At 34.9% G+C, this 23,100-nt stretch overlaps 2 protein-coding genes across 3 annotated transcripts in view; one reads left to right on the plus strand and one right to left on the minus strand.

Moving 5' to 3' along the window:
* Positions 1 to 8,523: 8,523 nt before the first annotated feature.
* Positions 8,524 to 23,100, minus strand: part of LOC141642402 (F-box/LRR-repeat protein At1g55660-like) — a 97,137-nt gene continuing 82,560 nt past the window's right edge. Inside the window, exons 2-5 of one of the 2 annotated variants that reach the window (XM_074451193.1) lie at positions 12,668 to 12,737; positions 9,938 to 10,932; positions 9,079 to 9,249; positions 8,524 to 8,987 (exon numbers count right to left, since the gene is read on the minus strand). In XM_074451193.1, the coding sequence (XP_074307294.1) occupies positions 8,727 to 8,987; positions 9,079 to 9,249; positions 9,938 to 10,915 (1,410 nt within the window). In that variant the 5' untranslated portion in view covers positions 10,916 to 10,932; positions 12,668 to 12,737 and the 3' untranslated portion in view covers positions 8,524 to 8,726. Of the gene's footprint in view, positions 8,988 to 9,078; positions 9,250 to 9,937; positions 10,933 to 12,667; positions 12,738 to 14,240; positions 14,480 to 23,100 lie in introns of those variants that run through there. The other variant, XM_074451191.1, reaches the window with a different exon arrangement.
* Positions 14,736 to 21,206, plus strand: LOC141636469 (uncharacterized). Its single transcript, XM_074446748.1, has 9 exons — positions 14,736 to 14,802; positions 14,916 to 15,981; positions 16,857 to 17,651; positions 17,748 to 18,567; positions 18,630 to 18,713; positions 18,987 to 19,120; positions 19,452 to 20,750; positions 20,795 to 20,960; positions 21,042 to 21,206. The coding sequence occupies exons 1-9, from the start codon at positions 14,736 to 14,738 to the stop codon at positions 21,204 to 21,206; spliced, it is 4,596 nt and encodes a 1,531-aa protein (XP_074302849.1).

Genomic DNA, 23,100 nt, shown 5'->3' on the forward strand with positions numbered 1-23,100 from the left:
ATATATATAACTAAAGGAGACTTTTTTTTTTTTCTAATTATACTATTAGCATTAGAATTAGGAGATTATTAATTATTTAAAATTTTCTATTATAATTAGGAATATAATTTTCCTATTAGAAATGAGAATTAATTAATTATTTTACAATTTTCCTATTAGAAATAGGAAATAAATTAACAATTTATTAAGGTTTTTTTTCCTTATTATACTATTAGAATTAGGAGATAATAATTATTTAAAAATTTCTATTATAATTAGGAATATGATTTTCCTATTAGAAATGAAAATTAATTAATTATTTTACAATTTTATTATTAGAAACGGGAAATGAATTAATTATCTACAATTTATTAATATTAAAAAATTATTCATTAGTATTTTTTCACTTTTTATTAAATTAAAAGGAAAAAAACCATTGATATATTTATAATATCCAATTTTATAACAACTTTCGATTAAAAAAATGAGGTATTATGAGGTTAAAAGGCCCTAGGCCGAACTGGGTTGTGACAAATGTGCATGCATAATACATACTACATGGAATTTACTCATGTAAAGAGTAAAATGAACGCTGAAATATGCCCCTACGTCTTTTGTTATTGCTAATGTCATATTTAATTATACATAATACGAAATTTATTTTTCAAATGTCATATGTATTTCTCCTACTAATTTTAAAGTTATTTCCCTCACAATACACTTCAACTTCTATTGATAATTTATTATATATTATTTACATTCATTTGTCATTATATAAAAGTATATTAATCAAAATTTAAATAAGATATTCACAAATTATTGATAAGTACAAAGTTTGATATCTATTTTTCAAGGAGTATTAGAAGATAAAGAAAGTTATTGTTAATTTGCGAATCGAAATATCATATTATGACAAATGAGTAAATGTTTTGAAAAACTTTATTGTGCGATTGTTTTACAATTTAAAGTAAAAATGGTACCACGAGTAATAAAATAGATTTGAATGAGGCTTGAAGGTAAATAAGTAGATACACTTATTATAAAAATATGTATAAGGTTAAAATTCAATTCAAGCAACGATCAACATTAAAAAAAATTCATGAAAAACACATAAAAGGGTAATAGTAGCCTTTCTCTAACATAGTGAAGACCGTCTCTCTCAAGCTTTTCTTCTGACAAATTTACATGCATAAAAAACGGTACTATTCAATTATATGGAGCAAACTAATTATTGTTGATGCTATATATATATACTCCCTCCTAGTCTGAGTGTTGGTTCCCCATTCCATTTCCATACTAGTCGGGTGTTGGTTCCTCTTTCCTTTTTTGGTAAGTTTTGTGTGGTCCAAATTCAATTTCAAGTGGGGTAGGGTGTTTTGCGTGGTCCAAATTCATTTCCTTAATTTTGGTGTCCAAAAGAAAGGGAACCAACACTCAGACTAGGAGGGAATATTTTTTTTTTTTGTGTAAATTGAGCACATCATCACTATAATTTAGGGAGAGATACGAATTGCGGAAGGGTGAAACATATTCGTCATGCATAATACGATGCTTTAACCACCTTTAGGCAAAAATATAAAAATAAATGAAAAAAATTTAAACCTAAAAGAGGGTCACGTACTTGCCAACTCTTCTATAGTTCTCTACCGCATTAATATTCTCATGAAGTTTATGACATTATTTAATATTAATAAAAAAAATGATTACACTGCTTCGTACAATTTGTGATTTATAACTTTTAGCTAACTTATTTGCACTTGCTTAAATTTATATATTTTAAATGAAGAATATTAATTATAAATATGATAAAGATAAAGTTTGATCTTTAATTTCCTCAGAGATAAAAAAAACTCAATTTTTATTTTCTTACAATATACTAATTAAAGGTCATAATGTAAAACAGAAAATTACACCACAATCTACTATTTCAATATGTCGATGATCAACACTCAAAATAGCACATTTCTTATTTAAATAGTGTAAAAACTCTCAAAATGCTAAAAAAAATGTTCAATATGTCGTTATCAAACAAAACCTAAGATTTTGCATTTTTTTGTCGTGTTCAACTTAATCTTCACGGGATGTAAAAATGATGAAGTTCAGAAAGTAGCGGTTAGTTTTCTGTTAGTTAGATGGATTTTTTAAGAGAGAGATGAAAGTTTTGCATTTTAGACCGTTTTATGTATGAACCGGCGGGATTAAGTAGTAGGCTAAAGGCTGTTTCGAGTGGGAATGAGGTTGATTGCGATGAGTTGGTTGACTAAAGTTTTACCTTACTAGATCTAGAAAGAGGATAATAATTATGAGATAATAAAATTTGAAGAAAAAAGGACAATAAAAATGAGATGGAGGTAGTAAGATTTATTTATGCAAAATGAAATAAATAGCAAAGTTCGTGTATATATATAATATTCAAACTTATTCAGTTTAGAAATATAGTACCCAAACACTCTGTTTGAGTATCTGGAATGGAGGTAGGGGAGGGGACGGGAAAAAGACTAGGAAGGGAAAAGGGAGAGAGATAAGAGGGAAGATTGCTTCTTAAACTTTTCTCTGTTGATGGAGAAATAAATTGTCTTCGATAAGGAAGACGAGGATCCATATCATTTGGAGTAAAGATTGATGTTTCATGGAGGTGAATGTGATTTATGACTTCTTAGATGTAAAACGTGGCATAAAGGTAGTGATAGTGGTAGTGGAATGGATGTTGTTTTAAGTAGTAAGAACTAATCACAGTGGCTGATGTTTTATTTCGCGATTAATTTAGTGGGGTGGAGGGAGGGTGCATTTGTGGAGGGTGATGAGTTTAACGAGGATAGTGATAATAAATAAGGTTATTTATCAGCAAAATATCGCTTGCATTAAAACATATAGGTAACATGAATAATAACAAGAAACCTCAAAAGATCATACCGATAAACTTAATCTTGACCCCATCAATCCAAATTAAAGTAAAATTTTAATTCTAACAATATTTTCGAGAGCAAGGGTTAGTTTCCATTGGATTGTGTATTTTTCTAGAAGTAGGGGTTTATTTTTTCACTTGGTTGGATAAATTTGAGAGAAGTTTTGAAGATAAGGATCGATCTTTCAAGGGATGAGATTGTTTTAGATCATGTGTGTGAATAAGAAAGAAAAATAGGGGGTCTGCGTGAAAGATTTTGTTTCAAATGAGAAGATGGGGGGGGGGGGGGGGGGGGGGGGGGCATGTAGTATTGCGTTGGAATTTGGTTCACATTCAAAGGTACGTCTATAGTTTGACCGGGAGATATAACATTTAACTATCTGTAAATGTTTTTACGCAACTACCATTTGACCCAACAATGATTAAATTATGGTTGTTATTCTAAAGAAGGAGATTTCTTGCATCATTGAGTTGGTTGTGCAAAGTAGATATTATTGTTTTCCTTGACCAATTGAAAAACAAACAGGTATTAATAAACAAAATCTAAAAACTCTCAGTCTCAAGTATCATATATATAAACTTCATATTGGTTTTATTTTCCTAAAAAAAGAACATTGTCGAGAGCAAGAGTTAGTTTCCATTGGATGGTGGTTTTTTCTAGAAGTAAGGGTTTAGTTTTTCACTTGGTTGGATAAAGTTGAGATAAGTTTCGGAGACAAGGATCGATCTTTCAAGGGATGAAATTGTTTTAGATCATGTGTGTGAATAGGGAAGAAAAATAGAGGTCTGCGTGAAAGATTTTGTTTCAAATGAGAAGAGGAGGGGGGTGGTTAAAAGCAGCCCTAGCCATGTAGTATTGCGTCGGAATTTGGATCAGATTCAAATGTACTTCTATAGTTTGACCGGAAGATATAACATTCTAACTACCTCTAAGGGGGGTCAAAAGCAGCCATAGCCATATAGTATTGCGTCGGAATTTGGATCACATTCAAACGTACTTCTATAGTTTGACCGGGAGATATAACATTCTAACTACCTCTAAATGTTTTTACATATTACAATTTGATCCAACAATGATTAAATTATGAAAGAAACAATTTAAACCTAAAAGGAGGTCACGTACTTGCCAACTCTTCTATAGTTCTCTACCACATTAATATTCTCATGAAGTTTGTGACATTTATTTCATATTAATAAAAAAAATAATTATACTGCTTCGTACAATTTCTGATTTATAACTTTTAGCTAACTTATTTAAACTTGCTTAAATTTATATATTTTAAGTGAAGAATATTAATTGTAAATATGATAAAGATAAAGTTTGATCTTTAATTTTTTCGGAGATAAGAAAAACTTAATTTTTATTTTCTTACAATATACTAATTAAAGGTCATAATGTAAAACAGAAAATTACACTACAATCTACTATTTCAATATGTCGATGATCAACACTCAAAATAGCACATTTGTTATTTAAATAGTGTAAAAACTCTCAAAATACTAAAAAAAAATGTTCAATCTGTCGTTATCAAACAAAACCTAAGCTTCTGCATTTTTTTTGTCATGTTCAACTTAATCTTTACGGTATTTTAGTTCAGAAAGTAGCGGTTAGTTTTCTGTTAGTTATATGGACTTTTTAAGAGAGAGCTGGAAGTTTTGCATTTTAGACTTTTTTATGTGTGAACCGAAGGGATTAAGTAGTGGGCTAAAGGTTGTTTCGAGTGGGAATGCGGTTGATTGCGACGGGTTGGTTGACTAAAGTTTTTCCTTACTAGATCTAGAAAGGGGATAATAATTATGAGATAATAAAATTTGCAGAAAAAAGGACAATAAAAATGAGATGGAGGTAGTAAGATTTCTTTATGCAAAATGAAATAAATAGCAAAGTTCGTGTATATATATATATATTCAAACTTATTCAGTTTACAAACATAGTATCCAAACACTTTGTTTGAGTATCTGGAATGGAGGTAGGGGAGGGGACGAGAAAAAAGACTAGGAAGGAAAAGGGAGAGAGATAAGAGGGAAGATTGCTTCTTAAATTTTTCTTTGTTGAAGGAGAAATAAATTGTCTTCGATAAGGGAGACGAGGATCCATATCATCTGGAGTAAAGATTGGTGTTTCATGGGGGTGAATGTGATTTATGACTTCTTAGATGTAAAACATAGCAGAAAGGTAGTGATAGTGGTAGTGGATTAGAGTTTGTTTCAAGTAGTAAGAACTAATCACAGTGGCTGATGTTTTATTTCGCGGTTAAATTAGTGGGGTGGAGGGAGGGTGCATTTGTAGAGGGTGATGAGTTTAACGAGGATAGTGATAATAAATAAGGTTATTTATCAGCAAAATATTATTTGCGTTAAAACATATAGATAACATGAATAATAATAAGAAATCTCAAAAGATCATACTCATAAACTTAATCTTGACCCCATCAATCCATATTAAAGTAAAATCTTAATTCTAACAACATTTTCGATAGCAAGGGTTAGTTTCCATTAGATTGTGGATTTTTCTAGAAGTGGAGTTTAGTTTTTCACTTGGTTGGATAAATTTGAGAGAAGTTTTGAAGACAAGGATCGATCTTTCAAGGGTGAGATTGTTTTAGATTATGTGTGTGAATAGGGAAGAAAAATAGGGGTCTGCCTGAAGCATTTTGTTTCAAATGAGAAGATGGGAGGCAAGACTATTGTTATAGGGGAGGGGGGGGGGGGGGGGGGGGGGGTCATAAGCGATCCCAGTCATGTAGTATTGCGTTGGAATTTGGCTTACATTCAAAGGTACGTCTATAGTTTGACCGGGAAATATAACATTTAACTACCTCTAAATGTTTTTACGTAACTACCTTTTGACCTAACAATGATTAAATTATGGTTGTTATTCTAAAGAGGGAGATTTGTTGCATCATTGAGTTGATTATGCAAAGTAGATATTATTGATTTCCTTGACCAATTGAAAACAAACAGATATTAATGAACAAAATCTAAAAACTCTCAGTCCCAAGTATCATATATATAAACTTAATATTGGTTTTATTTTCTTAAAAAAACAACATTGTCGAGAGCAAGGGTTAGTTTCCATTGGATGATGGATTTTTCTAGAAGTAGGGGTTTAGTTTTTCACTTGGTTGGATAAGTTTGTGATAAGTTTCGAAGACAAGGATCGATCTTTCAAGGGATGAGATTGTTTTAGATCATGTGTGTGAATAAGGAAGAAAAATAGGGGTCTGCGTGAAAGATTTTGTTTCAAATGAGAAGATGGGGGCCAAGACTATTGCTATAGAGATAGGGGGTCATAAGCAGCCCTAGCCATGTAGTATTGCATCAGAATTTGGTTCACATTCAAACGTACTTCTATAGTTTGACCGGAAGATATAACATTCTAATTATCTCTAAATATTTTTACATAATTACAATTTGATCCAGCAATGATTAAATTATGGTTGTTATTCGAAAGAAGGAGATTTGTTGCATCATTGAGTTGATTATGTAGAGTAGATATTATTATTTTCCTTGACCAATTGAATAACAAGCAGGTATTAATGAACAAATTCTAAAAACTATCAGTCCAAGTATTATATATATAAACTTCATATTGGTTTTATTTTCCTAAAAAAAAGTATTTTATTAATCAAACACTCTTTTATTCTTATGTCAATATTATGTTAACGGGAATAAAATCTTAGACATGAACGATGTATTATATATCTATATTCCATTTTATTGTTAAATTTATCACACATTATTTTAATATTGTGCAACGCACGGGCAAGAAAACTAGTCTATATCTATACTAAACTATAAAACAACCACCACAACATCAATCTTTCCCGCCTTATCTATCATATAGCATTGCAAATTATAAATCCTTATTATGCTCCTAATTTGTAGGTATAGTTAACACTAAATATTAAAATAAAAGATTCCATCACCCACATAAAGAGTCTCTCTAACCCACTTACTAAATTGCTCCTAAATTAATTCCTCATAACAAATCAATACTATATACTAATTTCAGAAACCAAGGGACTTTAATGTAATTAAATTAATCTATAAAAATTAATTATACTTATAGTTTTTAATCGTGGCACTGTGTGATGGACCAGACCAAGGGACTTCAATGTAAATATTATATAGTTTTGGTTAATATAAATTTAGATAACACTATAATATGATGATTTTCCCTTAAAATAACATGCCCCACTTATGGTATTAATTAGTATAAAGATGTTAATTATTTAACATACACGAATATAATATAATATAAGTATTTTATATTTTTGAAACTATTAAAAGGTAAATAAATCAATCTAAATTTCCAAAAAATATACAGTAATATTCCATAATACATTAGATTTGTAATTTAATAAGTAAATAATAATGATTGCTCTTAAATAATATTCTAATATAATATTTCAGATTTATTTAAATATATAACTCTAATATAACTAGATAATCAACTACTATGATATGATAGTAACCATCCATTTGAGTAGTAAAAACAACAATAATAGCAACCGGGGTAGTGAAAGTCATACTAGCCGCAATGGGAGTAGTGAAATTAATAATAATAAATAAGGGAATAGTGAAAGAAAAAATTATGACGGCAGTAGAACTGAAAGTAATAGTACTATAGGAGTCACAAAACATGTAATGAAAGAACAACGGAGAGAGTATGAAAAATTAACTAACAATTCGATTCTAAGAAAATATTAATTTATTTAAATATATGAGTTTGACAAAACTAACGGCTTAACCGTAAAAATAACATGAGTAGTTAAACAAACAACAGTAACCGGTAAAAATAATATGATTAGTTAAACAAACAACAGTAACCGAAGAAGTAGTGAAGAACTGAAGGTAATAGCATTAACCGGGGATGTACGTAGTGAAAGTAATAATATTGACAGCGGGAGTGGTGAATGTGTCACATAATTTGTTAATTAATTTTACATCTCATCATAATTTCAAGATATAAATTGGAAATGTATGCGTTAATCAAATTTAGCAAAACGGATTTCATAGAAAATGAAATTTAAATGGTAAATAAAGGTAGCCGGGCGTAGCCGGGCACCAAACCTACTTGTTAAATATTGTGATGGAGTTGACTTGTTTGTAATATACGACACAAAATGAATTAATTTTGGACTTAAATAAGTCAAACAGTCTAAAATAATCTTAAATCAAAAACAAAAATTGTCAACATTTAATGTATGATCATTAATTTTAATTTCATTAAATCAAATAAAATAATATTTTATTTAACTCATTGTTTTTTTTTTTTTTTTTTTTTGGTGACGAGGAGGTTGGATCCTCCCCGGATACAGGACCCCACCCTGCTAGGCGCCTGTACCATGTGAGTTCTTTCCCGCGGGGATTATTCCCTCTCCGGGCGTCAGGTCCCCAGGAAAGTGTTCATCTAGGGAATCGAACCTAGGACCTCGCAATTCCTCTTTAGGAGGCTTTGAGGTTACCCTGGAATTCCACTAGACTCACACATCTTGGGTTTAACTCATTGTTATTGAGGTTAAAACAAAGTTTCAAAATTAGTCTTAAAAAAAACATAACTTTCAAATCAGTTCAGACCACTAGTCTTGGACCAAATAGCTTAACACCGAAACTTTAAAAAATAAGAACCGATGATCGAATCAAAACTAGTTATTGAAGGTTATGCTGAATACAAGCTCAGAACAAGTAACTATTTTTATGTCAAATCATACCCAGCACCGATGTAAGACCCAATTCAATGTCTGATACAAACACGATCCACAATCAGTTTTCTTGAATGTCTAAGAATCCTAATTATTCAAGAAAGTCTACAATTGCATTTGCTTTATTATGTTTCTCAAGAAAAGTCTACAATCGCATTCACGGAAGCTCTCTTCAATCTTGATACTTGCTTAACATAGTCGAGCTTCTTAACTGCAGTTTGTCGATTCTTCAGAAACACAATTTCCAATTTCTCCAAGACGACTGCATTTCTAAGTATAAGTTCTACTAGTTGGAACTGACATTCATAACAATTTCCGTAGCCAAGGATGCTGACATTTTTAAGTTGCGGCATTACATAACTAGATAACTCGGGGCCAAGTACTTCATTATTAACCTGGCATTAGTTAGAAGCCCGACAAAAATTAGAAGAGAAGACGCAATGTCACAGGTCAATTAGGTAAAATAAGAAAACCAGTTATGCTAACCTCACTTGTCGGCGATAGTCCAGTGTATACTATGAGCTCCTCCAAGTCCACTGAGCATTTCACCAACTCAATAATAGCTTGAAGACATCTTTCATTATCCCACCATGGCTGTAAAGCCAAACTCTGCCATTTATTTTGTGGAATATCCACTTTCTCCACGAAACATAATTGCTGAATAAGAAGAAAACTAATACGTGATTCTGTGCAAGTATTCCATCAAAATTTGCATGAAACTAAAAGTAACAGTTAAAAAGAGAGTGAAGAAAACAACTTTACGACGGCATTTTAATTATAAATACAATGGTTACCTAACTGAGTTTCTAAGCACTTGGTAATTAGTATGAATGTTGTGATTTTGCCAATCAAATTGTAGTTGTGCAGACAAGCATGATACACAGTCAGATCATCGGTGTGTGCAGTGCATACCACCAAACAAGTTTATACGGAATAACGCAAGAACAACTACATCAACAGGTAATACCAGCAAAAAGCTAAAACAAGGCGAATTATAGATCAACAGGTAATCCCATCTATATTGTCCACATATAGCCAGTTTGGTGAGCCATTATAAAATTATATCTTTCCAACGTCGTAGTTAGTGTATAACACGAGTTAAAATTGACGTCAATTCACCATCAAAGCAAATGGGCGCATTATGATTGACATGAAATATTTCAGAGAGAAACAAACAAGCAAAGTGGCAATCGAGTTTGTTTAGCCGAAAAAATGAATCATAATCTTGTCATCGAACATGGTAGATAATACTCCGTATTGAGTCAGTTTACCTCAAAAAAAAGAAACCAAGTTATACTCAATCAAAGGCCCTACTAATTTTGAACGAACAATTACTAAAACGCACCTCAAAGGCTGTAATTGACAATGTAAAAACCTCAGCATTTCGAAAGTGCCTCAAAAATGCCTTTATTATTGAGCCAGACAAACATTTAGGTAAACGCCCGACATACACCTCTTGAAGGGAAGAAACATCAATCACATCCAGCAGAAATGGCTGAGAAGTTTCGCCCAGTCTAGTAACTGAAATATTCAAAATTTCCACATGGGGGCAATTAAGAGTAAAAGGGCGGTCCCGGTCTGCCACATCTATTTCCAGGTCCAACCTCCTAGCACTTGGAGCAGTAATGTTCAGATCTCGCAGTCCTTCAGAGAAATCTATTCTCAGATCTTGTATAGAAGGGCATGCAGATATCAACTGGTTGAATGCCTCATTACTTCCATGAACACAGTCAAGCAATAATTTTCTTAAATTTCCCATGTGGAGTGGAGGCTGATGCTCATACTGCACAAGCATACTACCAGAGAGTGTAAGTGTAACTAGAGATTGACATGTCAAGACACAGCGAGGTGGAGCTATATCATCAAGATCATCACAATTGAAAAATAGATCTTTGACTTCTCTATCGGTAGCAAATTTCAGCCACACTTGAACATCGTCAATAAGCCATGAATCTACATGATCACTTTTATACTCCCCAATATTAAGGTAAAAAGAGTCAATGGTGGATCTTCTATGAAGCATCAGCATATTTCGGACATAGCGAGCAAAACGTGAAAATGCCTCACTCATGATTCGTTGTTCTTCTTCATACGCATCATCCTCATCAACAATATAATTTCTAACATAGTGATCACGGAAATCAAATCTAAGAGCAGGAAGCATAGTCCAGAGATTTCCAAAGCGGCGGAGCAACATTGTCCTAACAGCATCTCGAGTACGCATAAATGAAAGAATATGCACAATCACTTGATCAGGCATCTCACTCAACCTATCTAGGCCAACGTCAAACTTTGAAGAACGCATAAGCTTTTGGGGTTTCATGGTTCTTAAGTGAGTACCTGACGATTTTTCAAAATAAAAGCTTGATTCAGATTTCAGATAAACAATCCATCTAAAACTAATCAAAGTTCATTTAGCCCCACTGACCCACTTGTCTCTTCAAAAAGAGCGGTCCAACGAGACTAAATGGTTGAAATGAATGGAGTACTACTTTACCCCAGAAAATAATGGCCATTAAGTTTCTTGTAAGAGTGTAAGACATATAGTTTGAGACATTTCACAACTGAAAGTTGAAACTAAAAAACGTTACTAAAAATTGTAAATTAACCACTAAAGACCTCAAGTAGCTCACTGACAAGTGTGACAACCATAAAATGGTCACTTCAATGCGGGCAAAACGTGAAAATGCCTCACTCATGATTCGTTGTTCTTCTTCATAAGCATCACCCTCAATTCCTCATCCTCATCATCAACCATAATTCTAAACTGGTCACTTCGGACATTAAAAAGGTACTCCGTAGTTGATAACTAATCTATGTTATGCCGACACTTCACTTAGCTGTCGGTAGTGTGTCCGACACAATACCGACACTTTAACATTTCATTTTAGACCAAAAAATTGAAAAATTCACACAAAATAGTCGTATTCGACACACGACACATGTCAGCCACAGGTGTCATCCGTGTCGGAGAGTGTGTTCGTATGGGAACGCAGTAACTTCAATTTCCTCCCTCTTTACTACCTATCTACATATCAATGGCCACAATTTTATGTGGGGAGAAGAATAAAGATCTCGGATTTATTTAACACGCTTGAATTTCCACCTAAAATTTAGCACAACTAGTAAAATCCAAACATTCAATTTTGTCTCCAAATTGAAGAGGGGAAGAAACAGAGAGAGACCATTTTACGATTCCTACTAAGTAGGGGGGTCAAGTATCATACAAGAAACCGAGAATGACTAAGTAAATAGAACAATCATAAATTCGTAATACACTAAGAGAAAATAGTTTAATGATCAATGCTAACAAAATTAATGAGATGGCGACGACAGTGGTACCGAGTCTCGTTACGACGTTACCCCCTCTCACATATACACATGAAGGTTCCATTAACATTAAAATGATGGACCCTGCATAAGGGCGTGTGAGAGGTGTACCACCTGTTGGCGCGCCCTAGCATTGACCATGATTAAATAGTCGATTATGACATGAATCAACCTTAATAATGAGGAAAGTAGGGTGGGCAGAATTGAGAATTTGGACAATAACACATCATTCTCTGAAGTCTGAACAACATATGGAGTACTTAAATTTCATGATTTATCAAGTGACTAACTCATCATAATAGTTTCAAATAAAAGTTTTATTACCATTTTAATTAGCCTAATTGTAAAATTAATCAAAGGTTCATAGAAATGAGTACATGCATACTGATTAATTAGCCTAATTGTTAGTGTAAGACGGACTTGCACAAGTTTATGGAATTTCATAATAACTACCTTTACCCACTAGGCCACTAGTTGGGCTTAGATCCGTTTTGCACTATACTATGTAAAACCGCTTACACACAACCCATCTCGAACTATAATCAGTGATGGCAGCTAGGATTACATTTAGGGGGCAAAAAATCTCAGTGGAGTGAGCAAGTAATATAAAAGTAAACCTGAAGAAAAAAAAATGAAATTTTAACTGAAACTATCGAATTTTTCATTGGCCAGCAGCCCTCCTATTCCGCCTAAATATGCCACTGAGTATAATCAAGGGTAAGGGTAGAGGAGGCATAAAATTTACCTGATGAGGAAGAAAGACGAAATGAGAAATAATGGTCTGCAAATGCAAACACTGCCCAAAAATATTAGACCTGGCTGATGGGTTCGATTGGTTGGGTTACGGGTTCGGTTATTCCGTGTACTTGCGATTCTTAGGTTTGGTTCGGTTCGGGTTTGACTTAGACTAATCAATGTGGCGTTTCAATGAGGGAGGAGGAATAAAGAGGCAATCTGGCGAGATGCAAACAGGGGTGACTGGTGAATGAAGGATAGTAGGAAACCAAGGGAATTAGCAGTTCATGGATTATACATATGAATTGGGTAGTTTCTGAGTTTTATTATAAAGTTTTTGGGTTTTGTTTTGAAGATTATGAATTTTAGTTTAAATTTTCTGAGCTCGTTCACTTAAACATTAAGCTAAAAAATTACAATATGACTCAAAGATTATACATATAAATTTAGTTAATTTGGAGTTTTGACATCAAAAAATTAAAATGTAATTTATAAACTTCAAATACTCAGAAAAAATAGGTCCGAGGTAATACATCAGATGCATGTTCCTTTTTTCCGGGAACTAGGGGCTAATAATTAAGTGCATTTAATTAGTTGCCCCTTTTCCCGCTTAATTTACTCCCATCAAAAATAATATCGTCTTCGAATTCGCAAGTAAAGAAGTATAATACAATTGTTATCGCATTGAATTTTTTCTTAAATAAGCCCAAAATTAAAAGGAACCTAATGGAAATGACACGAAAGAAATCCAACTTTCAAGCAAAAAAATTTCGTCTTGCTTTTCACTCTCTTTCTATCTCGCTGCATTTTAAGGTATGCGATCACCAAGGGCAGTTCTAAAAAATGATTAATTTCAGTCGACCCAAATCATTTTGGGATTTAAGGATATCGAAGCATCTTGAATTGGCTTCAACAGAGGGAGTAACTCATAAACTATAGAGTAATATACAAGGTAACACTCTGATTGGGAGTCAAAATCCTCTGATGTCCTCCCTCTTTATTACGAGTACCTATTTACCTCTACATATCAATGGCCAGAATTTTGTACAGAAGAAAATAAAAGGCTCGGATTGATCTAACACATTCCAATCCTCACATCAAATTCTGCACAATCCAGTTAAATCCGGAGCACCGGTTTTTTCTCCAAATTCAAGAGACGAGGAAACAGAGAGGAACCATTCCCGATTCCTACTGAGTTTATACTTTATAGTGTTCAATACTATTTCAATTTCACAATGTTTAAACAGTAGATTATGACTAATTAAATAGTTCACTCAACAGATCACCAACCTCAAACCAACTAAGGGTTCATGGAAGAGTAAGTCTCCCTTAAGACGGGCCATTTTCGTCTGAAATGATAAGCTGGGGCTGTAAACACTAGTTAGACCATAAAACTGTCTCAGAACCCCGTCTTACTGTTTTAGACGAAATGGCCGGTCTGAAACAATAAGTTGCGGACTTTTAACAACACATACAAATGGAAAAGAAGAAACATGACCGGCTCCAAATTATAATCAAGGGTTTAATAAGGGTTTCCATTAACAACAGCTCAAATTGAGAGTAGGAAAGCCAAAACAATTTACCTGATGAGAAAAAAGAGTAACGGTTGCCTGCAAATGAGTAGACCTTACTGACGGATTCGATTCGCGGGATTTGGGGACGACCAACTCTCAAGGAAATGAAGGGAATCAATTGCAATTGAAATTGCAAATGAAGAGGTGGTAAGATAACAAGTACGAGTAGCCAAGTTTATTTCCAAGTTTAGACTTCTCAAATTCACATTTGAAAGGATTTGTCGATCATAAGTTAAAACGGATCAAATATTATAGCGTAATACACAAAGAAAATTCCTAGAAACTATTAAAAAGGTTGAATTATCTTGTGGGTAGTATTTGTCCGTTTTATTCTTAAGAAGAATATACCCGTTTTAAGAGATATCAAATTCTTTATCACAATTTGAACCGACTATTTTTGACGTTGGTTACGTTGGTTGAAATGGTTAGTAGGGGCGAAGATAAGAGTTTCCCTCCAAATCTTTCATATGTAGAAGAGAGAATATTTTGTCTTTGACGAGAAAAATGGAAGCTCCAAATCCCTCCACGGCTCTAGTGCTCTACCCACATTTTTGCTATCTAAATAGTGAAAGTTACCTCCCTTCAAATCTCTTTTCAGTGAAGAATGACGATCTAAAATCCTGGCCCTCCCTTTGTGTTCGTCACAACCTACTGACACGATTTTTTGGAAGCATACTACTTCAGGTACTTATTCGGTTAAAAGCGGATATGGTATTGCTCTCGAATCTCACCTTAACAAGGCTTGTAATGAGAAGGATTTATCTAGAATTAGCAGGTCATGTGTTGCTTTCTGTAAAAAGAGGCTTTGGAGACTCCCTGGGCCTCAGAAATGGAAAGTATTAGTTTGGAGAATCCTTACTAATTTTGTCTCTAATGGGTCGGAGTTCCAAAAAAGGGGAATAGGTGTGGACCATTCTTGTAGATTTTGTTATGGTATGGATAATATCGAGACTTTGAATCATCTATTCCAAGATTGCGATATTGTAGCTAGGATCTGGTCTTCCTCTAATTTGGGAATTCGAACTTGCAACGATTCCCATATGCCTGTTGGAGAATGGATTATCAATTGGATTAATTACCTTTCGGAAGCTGATAACGGGGAGTTTTTGGTTATTAGCCTGATTGCTACCATCTGGTGCATATGGTGTACCCGTAATAATCTCGTTTTTAGAGGGGATTCATTCTCGCCCGAGGCTTTCTACAATTTACAATCTAAGACGACTGCTGAGGCAATTGCTGCTTATGAGGCTACCCAAGGGATGGTAAGAACAAAGGGGTTTTTTCCTGGTCTTCAGCGTAATGAAGTTCGGGAAAAACTGGAAAATAGTTTCCCGGTTTATCTGATAGGCACGGGCAGAGGGTGTAATTCTATTAGGGTCAAAGTGGATGCTGGATGGCATACGTCATTAGTGTCTGCTGCTGGCTGGGTGACGTACGACCATGACGGTTTTATCATCTTTGAAGGCGGCAGGAGTTTTTGGTCTGAATCTGCTTTACAGGCTGAGGCAAAGGGTATCCGAGAAGCATTAAGATGGGCTAGCGCTAATGGGATTTTTCATTTGGATGTGTTTTCTGATTGCCTACAGATCTTGCTACAGATCACAGGAGTGGAGAACGGACACCATTTGACACAAGGAATCCTACTTGATATTGAAGCTAGCTTACCATTCTTTCATTGTATTAGTTTTAGTTTTATTCCTAGAAACCTGAATTCTGTGGCTCATCGACTAGCGAAACGAGCTATGAGATTGTAAGAAAGTTTTCTTTTACAGCTGCCAAAAAAAAAAAAAAAAAAATCTCTTCCCTTCTTTTCTTTTAAAATCCTTGTATCCTTATATTGTAACTCGTAGATCATTGTAAGTTATTCTCCTTCCGTTATAAAAAAAAAAAAAAAAAAAGATTCCAAACAAGACTTTAGGAGTTAACGGGGTGTTTGGTTGACCCCATTTTAAAAAGTTCATCATATCGTATTTTAGTCATGACTTATCACACTTGTTCTAGATTAAACGCTAATGTAACCTGGTGTTGTTTTGCTTATATTAGTTATGTATTTTATTCACGGAAATTTTTTTATTCACAAATTACTAATTATGCATTTTCTTATAGGTTTAAATATCGACCATGAAATTCAATGTTCAGTTATCGAATTTTTGGAGTTATTGTGACTATTTATTATATAAGCAAGTCAGTTAGAGTATAAGGAGAGCAGTTAGAGTTAGTTAGGCGGTTACTAGTGTACAGCTGTCAGTATAAAGTTGTTACATTAGTTAGTTAGGCCGTTGCACTCGACTATATATACTCCCTGTATCTCAAGCTGTAAATCACAAGTTCATAATTCAATTCATTCAATATCAAAAGCAATCATGTTATTTCATATTCATCATATTTGATATGGTATCAGAGCCCATGGCCTAAAGACCTGGGTATGATGATTAACTGGGCCATTGTTTGCTAGCTGGAGCCGAGGCTTTGTGTACCTTTTATTTGGCCCAGTCTGAGCTTGTTTGCAGTCGGAGAAAATTTCATCAGTTGATGGCTCCTGTCTGATTTAAATGGGCCTCACATGTGTGAAGGGAGTGTGAAGAATCCCATAATTTTCTATTCTTTTCACAAATTTCTTCTCAGATCTTTCATACTTCTTCTCTATTCTTCAACATCAAGAATCACGATGCCTGAATCAACTCCTACTGATTCATCTGGTTATGATTTCTATGATGATCCATTTTTTCTGTCAACTTCTGATCAACCTACTTCTCATCTTACAACCGTTCTTTTTGATGGTGCTGACTTTCTGGGATGGAAGCAGAAAGTTCTGATGGCACTGGCTTCTAAGAATAAGGAGTCTTTTCTTGATGATTCAAACCCCAAACCTGCAGCTACAGACAAGAAGTACAGACAATGGATTCGTTGTGACCTGATGGTGATGCGATGGATCTTGAATTCCTTGGATAAAACCATCAGAGATAATTTGAAGTATGTCACTTCTGCACGACGGCTTTGGTCAGAATTATCTGAACGATATGATCAGGCAAATTCCATTGAGATTTACCAACTCACTAAGGATATGGGAGATACCAGTCAAGGAAATTCTTCTCTGATTGAGTATTACAGCAAGCTTAAGTCAAGTTGGGAGAATTTAGATAGCTTGGATCCTCTACCAAGTTGTTCTTGTGGGAAATGCAACTCATGTACATGTTTCTTGTTCAAAAGGATGCAGGAAAAGAAAAACAACATTAAGCTCATACAATTTTTGATGGGTCTCAATGGTGGGTATGATAACATTCGTGCTCAGATTTTGTCTTTAGATGCACTGCCTACTATCAACAAAGCACTAGAAATGCTTCAAAAAATTGAGAAGCAAAAACGAGTTACTGAATCTGTTGAGGTTCTTACTGAGACTACTGCATATGCTTCATACAAGTAAGTTGAAGGGCACAAGAAAACATCTACCAGTGACAGCAAGAAGTATTGCAGTCATTGTGACATGACCAATCATAATTTGGAAGATTGTTTCAGGGTTCAAGAGTGTGCTTACTGTGGAAAATTAGGGCATAAGATTGAGAAATGCTACAGGTTGGTTGGTTTTCCTGCTGTCAAGAATAACAAAGGAAAGGGTAAGATGTCCAGCAGCAAGTATGCCAAGAAGCCCAACAGTTTCAAGAAGTCAGCAAATAATATTGAGCTCTGTGATGAAGACTCCGCACTGAATGAGCTGGTTGAAGATCAAGTCAAAGCTGCTTACAAGTCACAAGGAGCGTCTACATCATTTGATGCTGGTACATTGGATGGGTTGGTTACTTCTGCTATTGATCAGGTCATGAAGAGGTTATCAGAAAATCAGGCAGGACCATCTACTGCTAATTTTGCAGGTATAATGTCTGCCTCTCAAGTTAATTCTATTAATAGTAATTCATATATGCATGACTGGATCATAGACACAAGAGCATCTGATCATATTACTTTTAATGTTAAGCTGTTGCATAATGTTAGAAAGCTAAAGAAACCTATACCTGTTGGACTGGCTGATGAGACTGTCAAGCTTGTTTATTGGTTAGGAGATATTAGGTTGACTGATGATATTGTTTTAGATAAAGTTATGTTAATTCCTGGTTTCAGACAAAATTTGCTTTCAATGAGCAAACTAATTGATAACAACTGTTTGTCTGCTGTGTTTTCTTCAAAAAAATGTGTTTTTCAGGACCATTCAAGTGAGAAAACTGTGGCAGTGGGAAGAAGAGTACGAGACTTATACAGATTTCAGTATTTTAGTAGTATAATAAAGTATGTTATCAAAAATGTAGTACTGAATGTAATAACTGAATCACAGAATGAGCAGGTTGTTAGTTTTTTTTTCCTAATGTTGCTAATAACATTTCTACTCCTAATGTAAATACTCAGATAGTTCATAACAGACTTGGTCATATTGGATATGTAAAGCTAAGAAACATTGTACCTAGGGCTAAATCTAATAATAAGCAGAAAGTTTTTTGTGATACTTGCATTTTGGCTAAGCATCATAGGTTGCCATTTCCTATCAGTTCCTCTAAAGCTTCTTCTTATTTTGCCTCGCTTCACATGGATGTTTGGGGTCCTTATAAGACACCCTTCTTGTCAGGGGCTCGTTCCTTTCTTACAATACTTGATGATTATTCTAGAAATACTTGGACAATTCTTTTTCAGACTAAATATCAGGCGCCCGAGTTAATTAAATTTTTTTTTTCTTACATTGAGACACAATTTGATGCTAAATTAAAGGTTATACGCAGTGATAATGATACTGAGTTTCTTTATCAAGGCTGTGGTACATTGTTTAAGTCAAAGGGTTTATTACATCAGACTAGTGTTGTAGGAACACATCAACAAAATGGGCGTGTAGAGAGAAAATATAGGTATTTGCTTGATACTGCTAGGGCAATCAAGATACACTCTGGCTTAACTATAAAGTTTTGGGGGGATTGTATTTTGACTGCAACTCATCTAGTTAATCTTATGACTTCATCTGTTTTGTCTTGAAAGACCCCTTATGAGTTATTATTCAAGGTCAAACCAACATATGATGACTTAAAAGTGTTTGGTTGTAGTTGTTATTCTACTATGCCTCCAACATATAAAGATAAATTGGGTACTCGTGCAAGACATTGCATTTTTATTGGGTAACCACACAATAAAAAAAGGCTTTAGATTATATGATCTCTTGACACATAAGACGTTTGTAAGCAGAGATGTTGTCTTTCAAGAGGATAAGTTTCCTTTTACGACCTTGCCTACTGACAGTCAGGTTGATGTTGACCTGGTAAATCCAGCAACATCTAGTATTTTAGTTCCCGTTGCTTCCACTAACAATGACATGAATTCTGAAGTAACTCAGTCCACTAGCAATGAGGCACCTCAGACTTCTGTTGCAGTAGACATTCCTGATTCTACTACTGCACCAGCTAGAAGAAACAGTAGGCAGAGGCAAGTTCCTCATCTAGAGGAAATAAGAAAGTCTACTAGGCCTAGAGTCATCCCACCTAGGTTTCAGGATTATCAATGCAGTCTCAAATCAGCAAATGCAGCACATGCTGAGGTTTTTAGCAGTATAATGCTAGATCAGCTACAAGATTTTGCCCCAGAGTATATACAATCCCTGAGCAATGTCATTCAAGAGCCTGAACCTTACACGTTCAAGCAAGCAAGTCAAGATCAAAGATGGGTAGCAGCAACAGATAAAGAGATTCAGGCCCTAGAAGACAACAAGACTTGGGATATTGTTCCTTTACCAGAAGGACACAAAGCCATTGGATCCAAATGGATTTTCAAGATAAAATACAAGCAAGATGGCAGTATTGAGAGGTTTAAAGCCAGATTAGTGGCCAAATGGTATAGTCAAGTAAAGGATAAAGACTATACTGATACTTTTTCTCCTGTAGCAAAGTTCACAACAGTAAGAACTTTGTTAGTTGTGGCTGCTGCAAGTAGTTGGAATTTGCATCAATTGGACATAAATAATGCCTTCTTGCATGGGTTTTTGGATAAGGAGGTTTATATGAAGCCACCAGAAGGGTACAAGGTCAATCCAGGGCATGTTTGCAGATTAAGAAGGTCCCTCTATGGCTTAAAGCAAGCATCAAGGCAGTGGAATAAAGAGTTATCTAAGCATTTGATCAACATTGGCGTTGTCCAATCTAGGCAAGATTATTCTTTATTTACAAGATTTAATCCAGCAACACAGTCTTTCCTTCTTGTTCTGGTCTATGTTGATGATCTGATTATAACTGGTACTTCTGACTCTGAGATAGTGTCAATTAAGGAAGGTTTAGATGCAGCCTTCTCTATCAAGGATTTAGGTTTCCTGCGATATTTTTTGGGTCTAGAAATTTCTAGGAATCATAAAGGTATTATGGTTACCCAAAGGAAGTATATATTGGATATTTTGTCTGATCTCAACATGGAAAATTGTGTCCCAAATTCATTTCCTATGCCCAGAGGACTGAAGCTTTCTATTGATCAAGGCACTTTGTTAGAAGAACCTGAGCAGTACATAAGATAATTGGGCGGTTACTATATCTGAATATGTCTAGGCCTGACTTATCATACTATGTACAACACTTAAGCCAGTTTTTGAGTCAGCCAAGAGAGCCACATCTACAAGCTGCTATGCATGTTCTCAAGTATCTTAAGGGAACTATCAATATTGGATTAATGTACAGTGCACAATCTGATCTCAGTCTTTGTGCATACACTGATGTAGATTGGGGTCAATGTGCATATAGTTGCAGGTCCCTTAGTGGTTACTGCGTGTTCTTAGGCAATTCCTTGGTGTCATAGAAGACTAAAAAGCAGAAGACGGTTAGCAAAAGTACAGCCGATTCAGAATACATGAGTATGTCATATACTTCCTCAGAATTAGTCTGGTTGGATGCACTTCTTGCTGTTTTGAGAATTACTGTCCCTAAGCCAGTTCCTCTTTATTGTGATAACAAGGCCGCATAGTATATTGCTCAGAACCCTATTTTTCACGAGAGGACCAAACATTTATGTGACACCCCCATATACCAAGGAGCCTTAACAAGACCTTCCCTAGCATATAAGGGCGTCACCATCTCGGTTGTCCGAGGACAGTAATAATCAAATGTCGATAAAAGAACAATTAAGTTATATTACAGTGATTAACAAACTAAGATATCAAAGGTACAATTCGGTCTACTGTCCGATATGATAACTACACTTCTGACATGACTCGTGAAAGACTCATCCCGCCAAGTATCCAGCTATCATCCAAGTCATCACCTGCTGAGACTTACTGCTGATACCGTCATCAGGTACCAAAAATAAAACCTAGATACACTAACAGAAGCTAGCAGTAAGTAGGGTCGATCTCCACAGGGAGATAGGAAAATGCCAGCTTAAACTAAGTCTGCCAAGGTAACCAGTTTCTGGGGGTTTGAATTGTTTGTTCTAATCTAATGAGATCAGGGAAGAGGAATAAAGCAAGAGAGTTGAAATTAAACAAGCAGGGAGAAAATAGCTAAGACAGTCGGTTCACCATGATTCTCTAGTCATGCAATCTAGGTCTCAGGTCAATGCGGGTGTGATCTATGGGGCAATGAATATCTCCTTCCGGTCTCAATTCGCCCTAAAACACAAATAGCTTAGAGTCCGCCCTCGCTAAAGTGCCCTAATGTTCGCTACGAGTCTCACCCTTTCCAATCTTCCGATCTAGGTGATACCCGTCGTAAGGTGTCAAAAATAATATTTATAATTCCAACTACAACTATAGATAGCGGTAGCAGGGTCGAACCACGGAGAGGCGATGCAATTATTAGTCGTCTGATTTTAGTCTTAAAGTAACAACTGAGTGGGGGTTTGTTTTGAGTTTATCTATAACTAATGGCAATAAAAGTAAAGTAAACTAAGCTAATAGATGAAAACAGATATTAAAAGGGTGCTAAGATGGTCGGTTCACTATAGTTTCGGCGGCAGTACACTAGGTAGGTCTAAAACAATCACGTGAGACGGGAAAATAAGAAGTCGTCTTAGTCCATTCTTACAGGTAGCATCTGTCGATCTAGCTACGGGTCCCTAATATCACTAATGCTAACTTTCGTCCTGAAAAGTGATTTAAAAGTCTAAATTAAGTTATCTTTCGATCTCATTAATCTAGTCGTCTTAATTAGGTAGTCTATCTCCCTCCCTTATCTTTCGATCTTATCAGGTCGGTCAATTCCTAAATATTCAACTAGTCGCGTGCACTCGATTCGTCAAATATAGAAATTAAATTAATTAAAACGAAGCATATCTCACGTGGCCAGTTGATTGACCAGGGAACCCAGTCGATCGACCATGGCGCGATTTCAGGTCTACTATTCTAATGCCGCCTACTTCTACAGATTCTCTACATCCTAGCACAAGGGATTTAGCTACTCATTCTCTTGATAAAAACAGCAATAAGATTAACAAATAAGGCTAACGAATCCATGCTTAAATTAACTGAACAAAAGACTAGCATGAAACGATAATTTGGCTTCCGGGAAACTATTCTAGCAATTCTATACTATGAACAAAATAAAAGCAATAAAACTAATTAATGGAACAGCGAAAATACCGTATGAAAATAGGAGAGAAGAATTGCAGAACAAAGATCCAGAAACTGAATGCAAAAGTAAATCGTATTGAAAACGAAACAATCTTGAGAACCCTAATTACTGATGATAAAACTGAATTAAAGCTTGATGATTATTCTCAAAACTAGGTTACGTTATATAGGAATACAACGCAACTCTTATTCCTAAACCTAAGAATACATTGGGCTTCGGAAATCTCGTTCTATTAATTCACGTCAGAATTAACGGTTTGGTCGATCGACCATAGCAGCCGGTCGATCGAC

Source organism: Silene latifolia, chromosome 2 (assembly GCF_048544455.1).
Source record: "Silene latifolia isolate original U9 population chromosome 2, ASM4854445v1, whole genome shotgun sequence".
NCBI lineage: Eukaryota > Viridiplantae > Streptophyta > Magnoliopsida > Caryophyllales > Caryophyllaceae > Silene > Silene latifolia.